This window comes from Callithrix jacchus, chromosome 7 (assembly GCF_049354715.1).
Source record: "Callithrix jacchus isolate 240 chromosome 7, calJac240_pri, whole genome shotgun sequence".
Lineage (NCBI taxonomy): Eukaryota > Metazoa > Chordata > Mammalia > Primates > Cebidae > Callithrix > Callithrix jacchus.
In genome coordinates this window covers 23,411,108-23,429,566 of record NC_133508.1, presented here as the reverse complement: position 1 = coordinate 23,429,566, position 18,459 = coordinate 23,411,108, and the positions used below count along the sequence as shown (strand labels likewise).

Genomic DNA, 18,459 nt, shown 5'->3' with positions numbered 1-18,459 from the left:
CCAAAGTAAAGCCGCTGTTTTTCTATGGCTCCCTCTATACTAGAAGCTGTAAGAGTTACAAAAGTCTTGTTTGTTCTTTTTTTTTTTTGGGGGGGGGGAGGAGGAAGGCAGGAAGGAAGGGAATAAGGACGGTAGGGAGGAAGGAAGGGATGAAGGAAGGAAGGAAGGGAGGAAGCGGGGAGGGAGGGAGGGAAGGGAAGAAAGGAAATCAAGCAATGAAAGAGACATTGCCGACCTGGATCTAGAGGTTTACAAGTTGATTTCTTTTTTTTTTGAGAGAAGGAAAGAAAAAAAAAATAAGTAAAGGAGAGGAAGAAAGAGGAAGAGAAAGAGGGAGAGTAAATGGAAATATTGCTTTATTTTGAAAAAAATTGGGTATTAATAATGGCCAATCAATGTTTCATTTAAACTAATGGGTGGGTGTGATGTGGTATTGACAAGAATGTATATTTTGTGTATTTGAAGTGGAGAGCTCTATGAATATTAAGTTTACTTGTTCTGGATCTGAGTTCGAGTCCTTGATATCCTTATTAATTTTCTGTCTCATTGAATCTAAGTCTCCTATCTGAGTGTTAGGATCGTTAGCTCTTGTTGTTGCATTGATCCTTTTACCACTATATCTTTGTTGCTTTAAAATCTATTTTATCCGATACAAGAATTGCAACTCCTGCTTTTTATTTATTTATTATTTATTTTTGCTCTCCATTTGGTTGGTAAATCTTTCTCCATCCCTTTGTTTTGAGTCTTTGTGTATCCTTGCATGTGAAACAGGTCTGGATGTAACATGCCGTTGGGTTTTGGCTGTGTCTTTTGATTGGGAATTCAGTCAATTTAAACTTAGGGTTACTGCCATTTGATGTTGACTGGCTGTTTTATCCATTTGTTGGTGTAAATTCTTCTTTATGTTGGTGCTCTTTACTTTTTGGTGTATTTTTGGAAAGGCTAATACTGGTTGTTTCTTTCTGTGTGTAATGCTTCTTTCAGAAGCTCTTGTAAAGCAGGCCTGGTGGTAATAAAATCTCTGAGTTCTTGCTTGTTCATAAAAGATTTTATTTTTCCTTCAGTTGTGAAGCTTAGTTTGGCTGGATATGAAATTCTGGGCTGAAGGTTCTGTTCTTTGAGGATGTTGAATATTGGCCCCCACTCTCTTCTGGCCTGTAGAGCTTCTGCCGAGAGATCCGCTGTAAGTCTGATAGGCTTGCCTTTGTGGGTAACCTGACCTTTCTCTCTGGCTGCCCTTAGTATCCTCTCCTTCGTTTCAACCCTGGTGAATCTAACGATTATGTGCCTTAGGGTTGCTCTTCTTGAGGAATATCTTTGTGGTGTTCTCTGTGTTACCTGGGGTTGAATGTTGACCTGCTTTGCTAGTTTAGGAAAATTTTCCTGAATAATATCCTGAAGGGTATTTTCCAGCTTGGATTCATTCTCTCGGTCGCATTCAGGTACACCTATCAAACGTAAATTTGGTCTTTTCACATAGTCCCACATTTCTTGGAGACTTTGCTCATTCCTTTTTATCCTTTTTTCTCTAATCTTTTCTTCACGTTTTATTTCATTAAGTTGGACTTTGACCTCTGATATCCCTTCTTCTGCTTGAACAATTCGAGTGTTTAAACCTGTGCATACTTCTCGGAGTTCCTGTATTGTATTCTTCAGTTCCATTAATTCACTCATACTCCTCTCTAAGTTGTCTATTCTCAATAGGATTTCATCAAACCTTTTTTCAAAGTTCCTAGTTTCTTTACGTTGGGCTACAACATGTTCTTTTAACTCACCGAAGTTTGTTATTATCCATTCCTTGAAGAGTGATTCTGTCATCAGGATGAGCTCGTTCTCCATCAAGCCTTGTTCCATTGTTGATGTGGAACTGTGATCATCTTTAGAGGGAGAGGCGTTCTGACTTTGAGTATTCTCAGCTTTTTTACGCTGGTTTCTTCCCGTCATTGTAAATTTATCCTCCTGTCGTCTTTGAAATTACCAACTTTCAGATTGGGTCTCTTGAGTGGACGTCCAGGTTGTTAGTTCCTAGGGCCAGAGCAGCGGCGTTAAAACTGATGGTGCTTTTCTGCCCAGGATTCTCCTGTCGGGCTTCCTTCTTGTTTCCATAGTAGGCGACTCTGCCTTCCCGGGGCTCCAAACCTCGGTCAGAAGGGATACCGGTCCTGTTTACTCTGCGCCGAGCGCTGCCGCGTCCAGGTGCTGGCGGAACCGCTGCGCTGACCATGAGAGTCGCGCTGGCGACTTGTGTGTTTCCACCACTGGGGGATCTTCTGCTCCGTGAGCGACCAGACTTTGTCTGAAAGTGTGGCGTCCTCTAGTTCTCCACGCCTTCCCTGAGAGCTGCAATCCCGGGATGTTAGCGATCGGCCATCTTGGATCATTCCCGTCTTGTTTGTTCTTAAACCACTTACACTTTTTTAGAGAATACAGATCTTCAGTAAAAAGTCAATTGTGTACACCAGGTTTGTGGCTTTTGTATTTCTAGTGACATGATCCAGCGAGAAAAAGTGGCCTCTAGCTGAGCCAAGAGCAGTGGTTGGGATGCTGGCTGCAACACTGATGGAGGAGAGCAGAAGGCCTTGGAAATCCACAGAACTCTTGAGGGAGGACTTCTGAATGTAGTTAGGGTTTGGGGCTTGAGAACCATCTTATTTAGGTATTAAAGGGTAGCCCCAGAATGTCCGAGGACCTCACATCACCCAGGTGACACAGCTGACCACAGCTTTTTTAATCTAAAAAGAAGTTAGGAAGCTGGATTACATGATCTCCTCCAGATAAAACATTTTAGGATTCTATGAAGTGCAAAACACGTGGCAGGGACAATAAATACTGTGATGAGAATGGGGAAATTAATTCGAAGCTGGGGTAGATAGAGAAAGCTCCATGGACATGGTAGAATTTAAGATAAGATTTGAAGAACAGATAAAATGGGATGGATGGCGATAAGAAGGAAGGATACACAAATGGAGAAGACCACACAAGATGGTTTAAAATGGGAATAAATGTTTGTTTATTGTCAATAAAATATTAGCTTGACCAAATAGAAAATAGACAACAAGAAACAAAAATAATATTAAATAATAAGAAAAAAAAGACTTTAGCAAATGACCTATACCTTTCCTTCTCCTAACTGTTTATTGAGGATAATCAACAAAGGTCCAAGTGAAAAGAATTGTGACTCTTGGAAGTTTATATCTGGCTAGGTTATCATTTGATGTTTGGATTTTCACAAACTCAAAAAGTGTATCAGCCAATTAAACAAATTTCTCAAGCAAAGTCTCCAGCCAAAAGTGGGGAGGACCAAAATATAAAAACAATTGTGGTGGATCAATAAATTAAAAAAAAATGTATTTTGCTGTTTAGCTTTCTAAATGTTGCAAATCATAAGTTTTTTTTTTGAGATGGAATCTCACTCTGTTACCCAGTGTAGAGTGCAATGGCTTGATCTCAGCTCACTGCAACCTCTGCCTCCCGGGTTTAGCCTCCCAAGTAGCTGGGATTACAGGCACCCACCACCACACTAATTTTTGTATTTTTAGTAGAGACGGGTTTTGTGTTTTTAGTAGAGATGGGTTTTCACCATGTTGGCCAAGCTAGTTTCAAATTCCTGACCTCAGGTGATCCACCCACCTCAGCCTTGCAAAGTGCTGGGATTACAGGCATGAGCCACCTGGCCCAGCCAATGCAATTCTTAAGAAAGGATTTCTGAAGTGATAATGATTTGTAAGGAAAAAAAAAAACTAATAGTGGCTTGGAATTAAAACTGAGATTTTTTTTTTCAATGAAATAGGTAGAGAAAATTATTGGTTTAAAGAAAAGTAATGTTGCTTAGCTATTATTTATTTTTACATTAGTAGACAAAAATGCAGGTTAAAATATGTGTATTTAATAGTTAGGCTACCAACAAGTATACAAAGTTCCATATTGCCAGAAAGAAAGGATAACAAAGGAAACTTGCTCAATTCAGAAAAGTGACAGAAAATACAAAAGAAATTACAAGATGAAAACATAGCAAAAAAAAACCCAAAGTTTCAAATCAAATAGGAATAAAATCAAATATGTCAGTGATCAAAATCAACATCAGTAGGGTAAACAAATCCAATAAATTGCATTAAAAAGCAAAATTAACTTCCCCATTTGTGTTAGTAGGTATTTCTTCCACATGATCTTCCAGAATATTAATTCAGATCTCTCCAACTAAGATACAGAACATCTTTAGAATCTCTGAAGGTTTCCTCACACTTTCCCTAAGCCATCCTGCCCCCATGAGACATAATCATTATTCTAACTTTTAAAATAATCACTTAATTTTCCATTTTTGAACTTCACGTAAATGGAATCGTACAACATTCATTCTTTCATGTTTGGTGTCTTTAGCTCAGTGCAATGTCTGTTGCAATTCTTTCAAAATTTTGCTTATATAACTAAAACATATTTCTTATAGCTACATAATGCATTCCATTATGTAAATATACCAGTTTGGGTTCTTTTCTTTCCAGTTTGAGGAAATCATAACATAAGCCACAATGAATATTCTTTTACATGTCTTCTTATGGGTACATACATTCATTTCTCTTGATATGTATCTAGGAATGTAATTGATGAGTCATAGGGGAGACATATATTTCCCCTTCATAGGTACTTTTGAACAATTTTCCAAAGTGGTTTTTATCAATTAACATTCCCTCCAGCTATGAATGAGAGTTCCAGTTGCTCTACATCCTCACTAACACTTGGTATTATCAGTCTTTTTAATTTGCCTTTCCAAAACTCTTCAATCATATTTTTAAGTTCATCTGCTTTTCATAGTTATTGTAGATGAAGAAATTCCTGCTGCTACCTGCTACCACTATATCCTAGACAGAAGAGAAATGTTATTACTTTTTGAAAGTTCTCTCCTGTCTCTTTTACTAATTCTCACTCAGTAGCATCCATCTATCATTCAGCTTTGTCTTCTGCTATTATGCTTAAGAACCCATTAATTTTTCTCTGTCTGCCTGCAGATGGGTTTCCTGTAGCACTCACCGTATTCAGGCTCTGAGGGTTCTTGGTAGCCAACTAGCAAGTGGTGAAACATATGGATCGATTTTTTCAGCTACTCCCACTATAGAGATTCTTGAATTGCATTTGGATCCCCAGTCCCTCTCCTTTCTCTCCCTTTATCAGCTTTCTTCCTTCTTTCCCTCTTAAGTTGCCTTGATTAGATGCTCTATTATCTGAATAACACTTCTGCTAAAGCCTAAACCTCCTTGTTTCTCTGTTTTTTCATCAAATTAATCTTCCAAAACCCAAACCACACGTGAACACTAGTATTTTCTTCTTGGCATTTGTACCCAAGTGACCAACCATTCTCAAAAAATGTATAACTAGAGGAAAATTAGTATCACTGTAAATTCATGACCAGCAATTGACAGGGCCTCACTGCAAACCAGGTTTCTACATTTCTCTTGTAAACTTGATTTTTCCCCTCAAGAGAACAAAATTATTTCAAACATTTTTACTATCCTTGAACATTTAACACTCTCACCTCCCCACTTTCTTTCCTCTTCACCCAGCAAATTTTTCAGAGAAAATAAAGTTACTAGATGGAAACTCCATCAACTTTTAACTTGCGGATTGAAATCTGCCTGTATCCGCACATGTTCTTCTATTACATCAGAGAAAATATCCAAGGCCAATTCCTAATAGGTGCTTTGGCTTTTTAATTCATTCACCTTCATTCATTAATTCATTCATGTAATAGACATCTATCTAATCCATATTAAGTGCCAGACACTAAGAATAGCACATTAGATAACTCAGTCTCCTATTCTCACAGAATGGACACATTCTCTTCTTACCACATATTATTAATTATCCCTTTTGTTTCATGAGTAGTCAACTCCTCCCTGTCAACTAAACTCTTCCATTACTTCTTTTGAATCCAGCTTATAGAGGGCCAATTTAGACGTAATGCAATGTAGTTATTTCCAGCGTAAGTCTGATGAGTTTCGAGGAGTGTATACATCTGTATAGAATTTTAAGAAACATATACCTCTGTATAACCAGCCACTCCAAACAATATGTGAAAGTTTCCATGCCCCAACACATTCTCTCCTGCTTCTTTGCAGTTGATTCCCCTTCCTATGTCTGGTCCCAGACAACCACTGATCTCCTTTATTTGACTACAGATCAGTTTTGCCTGTCCTATAATTTAGTAGTAACAAAATTACTACATAGGGACCCTTTGTGTAGGCTTCTTTCATGCGGCAGAATATTTTTGAGATCCGTGTTGTTTCATGGATCTCATTTGTTTTTACCTTTCTTTCTACTGCTGAGTAGTATCTCATTGTATGAGTATGTCATGATTTGTTTATCCATTCACCAATTGATGGACCTCTGGGTTGTTTCGGTTTGGAACCATTATGTATAAAAACTGTCATGCACATTTTTATGCAGGTCTCTCTATAGACAAATGTTTTCTCTTGAGAAAATGCCTAGAAGTAAAATTTCTGGCTTGTCTGACAAGTGCATGTTTAATTTTATTAGAAAATATAATTTTTGTCTGGGTACATTGGCTCATGCCTGTAATCCCAGCACTTTGGGAGGTTGAGGCAAGAAGATCACTTGAGGCCAAGAGTTCAAGACCAGCCTGGGCAAGACAGTGAGAACTTGTCTCTACAGAAAGTTAAAAAAAATTAGCCAGGCATGGTGGTATGCACCTATAGCCCTAGCTACTTGGGAGGCTGAGGTAGAAGGATCACTTGACCCAGGAGTTCAAGGCCACGGTGAGCTACAATCATACCACTGCACTCCAGCCTGGGCGAGAGTGAGACCCTGTCTCAAAAAAAAAATACAATTTTTTTTTTCCAAAGTAGTTCTACCATTTGCATTCCCACCAGCGATGTGTCTGTACCCAACATAGTACTTTCATCTCTTCAGTTATTTAGGTCTTCCTTAATTTGTCCCAGGACTGTTTTATAGTTCTCAGCATATAGGTATTGCTTTTATTCTGTTAAACTTATGTCTGAGTCTTTCATAGTTTCTTATGCTATTGCATAGCTTTTTTTACCATCATGTTAATAGGTGGATAACATTTAGGATGATTTAAAAAATAAATCTTTGTATCATTAAAAAATGCCCATCCTTTTCTCAGGTAATATTCTTTGTCCTGCAATTGAAATGTATTTCATCTGGTATTAACATAGGTGCTCCAGATTTCTTATGATTAGTGTTGGCATGGTACCTATCTTTTTCCATGTTTTTACTTTTAATTTGTGTGTACCTTTATATGTAAACAAGGATTCTTATAGACAGGTTAGAGCTGAGTCTTGCTGTTTTACTCAGTTGGGCAATCTTTCATATTTTATCGGAATATTAGATTATTTATATCCAATGTGATTATTGAAATGGTTGGGTTTTAATTGATCATCTTGCTGTTTGTTTTCTCTTTATCACATTTGTTCCCTGTTCCTTTTATCCTTTTTACAGGTAATTTGATTTTTTTAGTGTCCCATTTTATCTCCTCTATTGGCTTATTAACTGATTTTCTCCTGGTTATAGGTCACTTTTTCCTTATTTGCATACCTAATAATTTTTATTGGATATTGGACATTGTGAAAATTATGTAGTTGAGCGTCTAGATTCTTTTGGGGGCTGGGGGAGGAGGAGTGTTCCTTAAAAGATACTGGATTTTGTTCTGGCAGGCAGTTATCCTACTTATGGATCAGGTTGATTATTTAAGGCCTGTTTTCAAGCTTTAGTAGGTTGGACAGGACTAGAGAAGCCTTTACTATAGGGCTGGGTAGTTTAGCCACACAATTATTAAGGCATGACTTTTCTGGGTATTCTCCTTAATGCCCCAGGTATTCAATAAGACCCTCAATGCCTTCCAAGCAAATTACTGTGCCTCCCAGACCAGTGTGAGCTCTAGAAAGGATTTGGCTTACGGCACCCTGAGAGTTGCTCATGCATGTCCTTCACCATGTGGAGTTTTACCCTGTACAAATTAGAATTTAGAGAATCTAGAGGACTATTAACCAGATTTCTAAAGCTATTGCTGTTTGTTGGTCTCTTCTTTTTGGTACTCCGCCCTGCAAACTGCAGCTATCTTATCCTCCCTGAACTCTGATTTCTCAAAAGTCTTTTATCTTAAAATAAAAACCAACTTTCCCTGGATAGTAGTCATCTGCTGTACACCACATCACTACATTACGCTCCTTTGTCTTTTACAATCAAAAACCTTATGAATCTATACTTTTCGCACTCTCACTCCTTACTGCACATCTCTAATCTTTCACCCTCATTAACTCACCAAAATAGTTCTCACTAAAGCCACCATCTAGGTCACCCAGGACTTCTTGAGAGTTTTATTTCATTTCTAACACAAATAATAAAAGAATACTTGAAACTATAGAGAGTTCTGGTGTGTTTAATTGTCAGGCCTCCATCTCTCTGGATACACTTTTTATTGTTTTTATTCATGGTGATTTGGGATTTGAAATTCCTTGGGTGAGTGGGCTTGCTTGCTTGCTTTTTCTCTTCTTCCACCGCTATTATTTTTCTAAACTTAACACACTGCATTACGTCTTTGATTTACCTGTCTACTTCAGTACGTTGTACTTCCATTCGCTCTGTTGCTCAGGCTTGATCTCTCAACTTGTCCCTTTCTCGCGCTCCATGGCCTACCCATCAGCACATCCGGCCAGCTCAACCTTCGAAGCACATCCTCAGGTTGGCCACATCTCATCCTCTTCACAGTGACCTACCTCTTGGGTCCCAGCTGCCATTAGATGTTAACTACGTTACCATAACAACCTGCAAACTGGTCTTCCAATTTTCACATTTCTCCCATATTGTAGCTAGAATGATCTTATTTTTCATTTGAAATACAAATGAGATATCACTACTCCTCTCTGCAAACTTCCAGTGAATTATCCTTTTTGCACATTAGGAAAAACTCCAACTTGCTTAATTAACATAGCCTAATGCCTTATGTGGTCACCACTATCTCGCCATCTTTGTGGCCCCTCCTACACCTTGCTCACTAATCTCCTACCATACCCACCTTCCTGGAATTCCTCAAACACACTGCATAAGGCTTTAGTTACTGTGGTCTGGCTGGGGTCCTCTCCCAGATATTTGCACAGAATACCCCCTCATTTCCTTTAAGTGTGTTTAGGTTAAGATCTCACCAAGAAAGCCCACCCTGACCTAGATTCTGTTTAAAGAGGCCCCGTCACACTCCTTACGTATCCTGCTTTATTTTTCTTCGTTGATTATATCACTACCTGAATTATATTATTATTAGTTGACTGTTTTCCCCACTATAATATAAGCTGCCTTGAGGCCTGAACTTTGTTTTTTCCCCATCTTTATGCCCAAGATGTAGAAGAAGGCTTGCAAATGGTATGCACTCTGTATTTGTCCAGTAAATAAATACATTTCTTTAGGCAAAGGACCATGCTGTTTCTCTGCCTCCATCACCTAAGAACAATACCTGGATGACAGAAATACTTGGAAAATGTCTGTAAAGGAATGTATTAAAGTTCCCCTGGAAATTTTTTCTATGCTTATGGCCTTAAAGTGCCTTAACTGTGTACTGTTAGCTGATATCAGGAGAGGGGGCTCTAAATCTGAGGTAGCAGTAGGCTTGAGGGTACATTCTGTACCTGAAATGATATGCAAAAGTACACTGGAGTACATTTCAGTGGGGAGAGGCTCCACAGTTCCCAACCTACCTTCATAAAGCTCCTTGATTGCCCTGCAAACTCCTAAGAAGCATAGCCTTACATCATCTTCACTACATAAGGCACTTTACCTCACGTCCCAGCTGGCTCTCTTCTCCACCAACCCCCATCCAAAACAGATTTCCCTTTTCTCGTGGAACTTTCACCCCAGAGACCTCTCATGTTTCTGTATTTTTAAAGCTGATTATGTAAACGTGTGAATAAAGATACTATGGTTAAGCATGGGTATGTGATAATTGCCACAGAATAACAAGTCTCAGAGGAATAGGTAGAGTACACAAAAATCTATTTAAACATAAGCTTTAGTAAATACTTAATAGTCACATGTGGTTATTTAAATGTGAATCTATAATAATTAAAATTAATTTTAAAGACCAGGTGCAGTGGGTCATGCTTGTAATCCCAGCACTTTGGGAGGTCTGGGTGGGAAGATCTCTAGAGCCTAGGAGTTTGAGACCAGCTTGGGCAACATAGTGAGACCCTGTCTCTAAAGAAAATACAAAAATTAGCCAGGTATACTGCTGTGTGCCTTTAGTCCCAGCTATTCAAGAGGCTGAGTGGGGAGGATCACTTGAGCTCAGGAGGTGGAGGCTGCAGTGAGCCATGATTGTGCCACCACACTCCAGCATGAGAGACAGAGCAAGGTCCTATTTCAAAAAAAAGTAATATGGGGTGTGAGAAGCTTAAGGAGAAGCTTGATACTGTAAGAGTTACAGTCCAATGGGCTCTCAAAGTAGGAGAAATACCAGTGTTTGGTAGAGAGTAGACAAAGTTCGCATGACATTTGTTTCTCCTATAGAGCCTGCGCCATTATAGTAATTTTTAATTAAAAAGGGCACTGAGAATAAATTGATAGCTATAACAGAGTGCCACATTATTAAATAAATAACACTGTGCTGTCATTACATAACCCATCTACTTTTCCGTGAGGAAGTCACAGTCACCAACAAGATGGTTGAGAAATTATAATTTCATGCTCTGTGCAAAATAAATGATAAAATTATTTACAAAAAGAATGAAAGAAAATGGAAGCATTTTGGCTAAGCTTTGAATTTTAAGCCCAGTCAATTTGAGTGGCCACAGGCTTCTAGAGATATTTTTATGTCTCTGTTAAGGAATAATACTGTCTAGAATAGTGCTGTCCAATGGAACTTCACTGATAAAAAGGTTCCGATTCTGTGCTGTCCAATATAGCAGTCACAGGCCATTTATTCATTTTTCAAAGTCCATAGTAGTGTTGTCAGTTTATGACAAAGAATGAAAGGTTGAGTTCTGAGATAAAGGAGGTCCAGGAAAACAAGCCCCAGGAGACCTCACTGTCTTCCCAGGAATTGGATTTGGTTGCGAAGCTGAGGGGCGTGTTCTGCTATTTTCCATTGTTCTGATTCAATATTCCCTGCTTAGCTTCCTTGTGTATTTAACTAAGGAAAGAAAGTCCTGACCCATTAACATAAATGTTCAGTTAACTTGATACTTAATTGTTACCACGCCAGAGCCAGGCCATAGTCTCTTGGAAGTTTAGATCCTGTGCCTTTATTCACTGAAGCTAAATCACCGCTGAAATATTAAAAGAATATAATTTCCATGCTTGCAAACTCAAAGATCTGACCATATATAAGTAAGTTTTCCTTTTATTAAAGCATCGTAAACAAACCTTTCCAAACATGGAAATGATTTGGGAAACTGATTTGGAAAGGAAGAAAATAGTTGTATTGGTTGACCACGCCATATCTTTTCCATATGTAGGCATCTCTTAGCTAGTGTCTCTTTTGTGAGAAGGAAGTACAAATCAATACCATATCTGCATATGTTAATGTTTCAACAAATGAGAATCTTAAAGGGAACTTTAGTTTTAATCCTGTTAGCAATACTTTTATTGCTGTTTTTATTACTTATTTTAAACCGTAGAGAAGAGAAGATAAAAATTGAAGTCTTTACAACCAATGTTTCTAGGAAACATGTAAGAAGCAAATTAACATTAGTTGACAGAGAAAAATTTATTTTCTTAAGTAGTTATATTTGTCTTTAAATCTGGTTTTTCATTTACAATGTGTAGAACAAATCTTTATTGACTTTGGAAGTATATTCTGGAACAAGTTTACAATATCCACAATTTACAATATCCAGGTTAAGATATTGTAAATTGTGGCATACTGCTTTGAAGTATGAGAACATTTACCGTAGAAAGGGCTTAGATGTTATTTTAATACCCCTCTGTCAGTTTTATAGTCAGAGTAGGATGGAAGTCCCCTGGGAAAGGCAAGGAAAAGTGAGGACCACTGGTCAATGTTACACACACCGTTGGCTACCCCCAAGGCTGTTGTGAGCTGAGGGAGCAAGAGTTCCATGTTGTTAACGCTAGGACTGCGTTTCTCAAGTTCTCCATTGTATCCCCAAGGATTGGAGTCCAGAGGACAATATCAGCAAGACATTATGAAGTTATAGAAAGTGTATTGGACACATCTATTGTTTATAAGCCCCTTAATTCTAATTTTAATCAGAATATGTTTTTGCAAATAAGATGCCAATAATGCTGTTTGGTAGCAAAAGGGAAGGTAATACGAATCTTAGATGCAATGAAGAAAACTAGAGAATCTGTAACATTTTAGGAATATGTCCTAAGAGAAGTAGCCAGAATGATGAAACATCATCTGATGAAACATCAGAGGTCCACCTCTGCAAAGCCTTCCTGGACCCGGGAAGACAGCCACTTCTATAGATTTTGTTCCACAGGTGTGTGTGTGTGTGTGTGTGTGTGTGTGTGTGTGTGTACGCATGTGTGTCAGAGGCAGAGTCCAGAGGATTCTCATAATAATAGATCTTATTTTCCAAGTTCTACGTGTCAGGCACTAAGACCTTTATGTAACTTATTTTGTTTTAATTCATGCAACAACAGCAACGAGTTGGATGTTACAATTCCCATTTAGGAGCTAAAGAAAAATGGAAATAACTTGGCCAAATTTGGCAAATTGGCCACAATATCACAGTTGGTGAGAGGCACCCCAGGGTCTTAATCAGGAAGCTCCCAAGGCTGGGGCAGATTTCTGCCATTAGCCCAGTTTCCTTCACACATGAAATTGCTGTGAGTCTGTGGACTCCACTATTTTTTTTTTCTATTCCTATTTTATCTGAAGGAAATTACATCAAATGTCTGTTTCAAAATAAGTTTCTAAACTGAAAATTGTCAAAGATCATTTTTTATTTTTAATACAATCTCTCAATAATTGATGAGCTTTAAAGAGAGAAGGTAAAATCAAGAGAGGGGAGAGCTTTGTGTATGGGGAATGAATTACTTAGCATTTGGAATGAAGATGATGATGCCAGAGTAGTCTCTCAATAGAACTGAAAAGGATAGGACTTCTGAGTGCAGTGGTCATCACCCGACAACTTTATACACAAATCTACTAGCTATAGCAGAACTTCCAGTTATTTTTGAAAATTCACTTGATTAATTAACATAAATGAGAGGCTGGTAACTGTAAATGGAAAGTATTTATTCATACTTAGTTTTTTTTATTCATAATGAAACTGTTTATTCATTAACTAGGCTATAAACATGCCATCTACATACTGGAAAAGCTAATAATTACTCTCTAATTGTGCTAATTATATAATGACAATGTTGTAAATGTTTGTTTATATAATGTTAGATTTCTCTGACTAATCTTATCATTAGTCAGAATTTGGACTTCTGCCACCGGGTATTCATGTATATACTGGTACATGCCAAACTGTGTGAACAATTTATTTTTATAACTAGTTGTTAAAGTGCCACTAGTATTCAAATCAGAAACTTACCACATCCTTAGGAGGAGGCTCTACTTCCTTCTTTATCTTTTTACCCATCCTGGAAAAGGATGTAATAGATGATTAAAGTGACATTTGCACATATATCTTTCAATTACCTGTGCCCTTGGGAGGAGGTTTATTTTCTCCTTTAAATTTATACCTTCTAAAACACAATGTAAGACATGTAGAAATGATCACACATGTCAAAATATGTCACCGACACCACAATTTCAAACTCTGCAATTTTAAAGAAACTTATTGATAAGATTGTTGAGTGTTAGTTCTGGCCTTCAGTTTGGAAAGGAGGTGAATATGTTAGTGGCATAACTTTTACTTACACAACAAGAAATCGTTTACCATTTTTCTGGCTTGCTTATGATGGGCTTAAGAGACTAAATTCAAGTTCATCTGGGACCTGCAAGAATATTTGTGCCACAAAGGCAGACATTTTTGTCTATTTTCTTGTACTATCTATCCCAAACACCTACAACAGTGTGTGATACATAATTGGCATTTGGTATTTATGAAACTCATTGACTCCATTTTTCCCAGGAGTAAAGATCTTGTAAATGGTATACAAAATCTGCCAGATCTGAATCAACATTTGTGTCCTTTACCTGGATAACAAAAGGTTCTCTCTCATATAAGCCACAGCTCAATAAAAAAGCAATTAAGAATCTGAAGAGACGCATTCTGGGGAAACTGAGGTTACTTCCTTTCCACTAGTCCTCACATGTCTATGTCTGTGTGGAAAAAGTGGAAGGAATGGTATTTATACATAGTTAACATACCACAGAGGAGTAGCCCAGAAAGGGGTCAAAGAAGTTTTCAAGATGTTAATGTCTATTAGAAAAACCCAAGAAATCTATCTAATTTTCTCCAGTGAGGTTTGTGGAATTATGTTTGGCATCAGAGCAAACTTAAACTGTATATCGCAGCCTTAAGGAAATTACTGTTGTCTCAATAGAAATCCTAGGACATAGAAAATCCTTGGGGGGAATCTACAATGTCAGCGTTAGCTCAGACTGCATGTCAAGGGTCAAAAGCAACTCCTAGCATTTGAGATACTGCCCAGAATTTATCACATACATTAATAAGCCACCTCTTCATAGAAACTCCTAGATACATCTGAAGCCTCTATTCCAGGTCTCTACCTTCAGACCACACTACTTTTAAGATTTTTGAGAGCCTGGGCAAGCTTACTGACACTGTAGCCAATATATTAAACTGTTAAAATGCTCCTGCATCACCTATTAAATGTCATTTGCATCATAAAACCTTTTGAAATTCATATTTGAAATTACTCAGCAATCAGTACATACACCTGGAAATTCTTGTAAAATGAAAAATTGTTTTCAAATGTAATAAAAAATTTATATTAATAAAACATTTAATTAACATTAATTTTTTAGTTTTATTTTCATATTTTAATGCCAATATAAGCATTATTTTTCAAATTTCAAACATCTTCCTTAGGTACTTGAAAATTTGAACAGGCCCTAGACCTTTTGCTTATAATATTTCAGGTAGACACGCAGAAACTATTCTAAGCAAATGAGAATCTAGGAAAAAACAATGAGTTTATAGTACTGTATAACCAATTCCAAGACAGCAGCCTTTGATTTATAAAAGAATTCCTTATGATTAATATTCAGGAAGCAATTAAATTACACCTGCATAAAGTTGTTTTAAATCACCTGATTTTCACCTAGGAACTAATTTTTCCCACTTCAGGATAGTGTTTTTAAGCAATTGCATAGTGCAGAGGTTAGAAGTATTGCAATGATAGAGCATCTCCTAAGCTAAAGAAGGAAGTTAACAGTATATGTGTTTTATCATGGCTCGGCGTGGTGGCTCACTCCTATAATCCCAGCACTTAGAGAGACTGAGTCAGGTGCATTACTTGAGATGAGGAGTTTGAGACCAGCATGGACAATATGGTGAAACCCCATCTATACTAAAAATACAAAAAATTAGCTGGGAGTGGCAGCGTATGCCTGTAGTCCCAGCTACTGGGGAGGTTGAGACAGGAGAATCACTTGAACCTGGGAGATGGAGGTTGCAGTGAGCCAATCAGGCCATTGCACTCCATCCTGGGTGACAGCGAAACTCTATCTCCAAAAAAGTAAAAGCCTATGTGTTTTATCACCATATTAGGTATAATAGTTAATGGAGGAGGGACTGAACAGCTGACATAGGCCAGTGGCAATGAGCAACGGAGATGATCCTTGTAAGGGAAGTGTATTTCATTGTAGAGAAAACAAAGAGCACAATAAATAAAATCAAAATCATCCAAAGAAAAGCTTAGTGAGATCAATACTATTTCTATGTAGTTCCTTTTTTATGTGTTTTTTTTTTCTTTCTTTTCTTTTTTTTTTTTTTTTTTTTTTTGACAGTCTTACTTTGTTGCTGAGGCTGGACAGTGGCCTGATCTTGGCTCACTGCAACCTCTGCCTCCCAGGATTAAGTGATTCTCCTGCCTCATCCTCCTGAGTAGCTGGGATTATAGGCATCCACCATCACGCCCAGCTAACTTTGGTATTTTCAGTAGAGACTGGTTCCCCACGTTGGCCAGGTTATCTTCAACTCCTGACTCCACCTGCCTCGGCCTACCAAAGTGCCTCCCATAACTCCCAATACCGCCCCGACATTGCATGTTTTCTAAAGTGTTTTTAACATCCTGTCTGAATTTCTGTCCCCTACTCTCACCTTCCCGTCCTGGGTTCATATTTCTACTAAACCTTTTTTTCTTTTTTGAGATGGAGTCTCACACTTTTGCCCAGACTGTAGTGCAGTGGTGCAATCTCGGCTCACTGCAATCTCCGCCTCCTGGGTTCAAGCAATTCTCCTACTCAGCCTCCCTAGTAGCTGGGACTACAGGCGTGCATCACCACGCCCAGCTAAAATTTTTGTAGTTTTAGTGGAAATGAGGTTTCACCATGTTGGCCAGGATGGTGCCAGATGGTCTTGATTTCCTGACCTCGTGATCCGCCTGCCTCGGCTTCCCAAAGTGCTAGGATTAACAAATAAATTCATGAAGTCTCACTTTCCCTTTATTGCTTCAATCATCTCCAGTGGATCAGCATAACATGCCATTTCAAATATTTTAAAATCCATTATCTATCTAGCCAGTCTCTGCTTGTTGAAATTTGTTTATAATTTTCTGGAAATATGGACAAGGCTGCAGAGAACATCCTTCGACATAAAATTTTCATCCATAGCTCCAACTATTTCTTTAGGATAAATTTCTAGCAGAAAATTAACTGGGTGAAAACTTCAAGGCATTGGATATGCAAATAAGTCTGCTCTAAAAATGTATCTTCTTGTCTATGAAAACCATTTTTTTCATGAGATGATTGGTCCTTTGTATTTCTTCTTCATGAATGTTCAGCCTATGATTTTAAACATTTTCTAATAAGTTCTGCTTTGAAAAGATTTAAAGAGGAGGAGGGCTCGAGAAATCGAGGCCACTTCTTGAGTTGCTCACTGTCAAGTAATGGAATCCAATTTGATCTCACCTCAGACCCCCTCCTGGGGCGGGGGGATCTCAGTTTTATCACCTGTTGAATGGGAGGTAGTGGGATGCTTACAAAACCCACCCTAATCGCCGTCTAACTCTGCAGGCGCGGGACAGAAACCCACAACGCCCAACGAGGTTGCTGCCTCACTGACCCTCGCAGTCTGCGCCCATGTGGCACTTTCTCCTTTCCCAGGTTTTTCTCAGACCTCTGCCCGGACCTCCTCATCCCGCGGGGTTACCTTTACCTGCCAGGAGATCCCGCCAAGTAGCTGCTACATAAACTCAGCAGACGCCGCAGACACCACTTGTCCCTTGTTGTGCTTGGTTGCTAGGCGACGCCGCGCTGCGCCTGCGCGCCTGGGCCCTGGGAGCACTCGGGGTTGCCGAGGTGCCCATTGTCCCACTGGGGCAGTGGTCAGTCCCACCGGGGCAGCGATCACTGTCGGAGGAGCCAAGTGCGTCCTCGACTACCTGAGTCCAGTGCTTTCGGAGAGAATGGAAGCTGGGGGTGGAAGCTGTAAATCAGGAGGCAGTTCAGCTCAGTTTCTGGCCCGAGGACCGGCCGTGGGTTTAAATATGCAAATACTATTGCATTCTTCTAAATACAGGCGTCAGCCAGAATCTCCGTGCAGATGAAACCCACATTAATCACCTCCTCCTCAGACTCCGCTAGGCTGCAGACCTGCACTGCCAAATTTCCCTGCACTAGGATGTCTAATCCGTTCCCACAGAACTGCTCATGACCCTTCAAAGCCCCGTCGTCTTCCTCTTTCTTTCCTCTTCTGGCCAGTCTTCCAATCGCCTAGACCCCTAAGGAGCTTCAATTTCCCTTCTTCCTCCCATGCCCTCTAACCACAGTCATCACTTCAGCCACCTCTCGGCGGCTTACATTTTGTTTCCTGCTTGTTCCCTTTCTTATATTCGTACTGTCACTTCAATCCAGCTCGTCGATTTTTGGCCTTCTGGCTGATGACTTCAGTTCCTCACTCTTTCCAGTTCTTTCTACATATCACAGGCGAATCAGCCTTCCAGAAATCATTGTTCCAGTTTTGTCACTTCCCTACTCAAATGTCGGTGGCTTCCTAAGATAAAGTTTTAACACGTTGGCCTGGTATTTAAGACTGTCTGCTCCATCTCTGTTCCATCTGTGCAACCTCATTTTCAACCACTCTCCACCACCCAAGCGCCAGCTGAACTTACTGTTCGCCACAGTTTCCACACTTTTCTCTAGATTTTTTGCTCATCTATTCATCATTTCATTTTTCAACAAATATTTACAAAGTAGCTTTTATTTCCCAGGTCATGTGCCACACCTGGAATATTCTTCCATTTCCACTTAATTAAGCCTAGAGATCAAACGCCAACTTCATAAAATACTTTTGATTGCCTTTAGCAAAAAATCTCTCCTTCTCTTAGACTTTG

General features: G+C 38.9%; 1 protein-coding gene across 5 annotated transcripts in view; it reads right to left on the bottom strand.

Moving 5' to 3' along the window:
* ARMC3 (armadillo repeat containing 3) overlaps positions 1 to 17,356 on the bottom strand; it is a 109,402-nt gene extending 92,046 nt beyond the window's left edge. For 4 of the 5 annotated variants that reach the window (XM_002750094.6, XM_009000036.4, XM_035306942.3 and 1 more), the window contains exons 1-2: positions 17,283 to 17,356; positions 13,527 to 13,575 (exon numbers count right to left, since the gene is read on the bottom strand). In XM_002750094.6, the coding sequence (XP_002750140.5) occupies positions 13,527 to 13,574 (48 nt within the window). In that variant the 5' untranslated portion in view covers position 13,575; positions 17,283 to 17,356. The remainder of the gene's footprint in view (positions 1 to 13,526; positions 13,576 to 17,282) is intronic. The other variant, XM_035306941.3, reaches the window with a different exon arrangement.
* Positions 17,357 to 18,459: the final 1,103 nt, after the last annotated feature.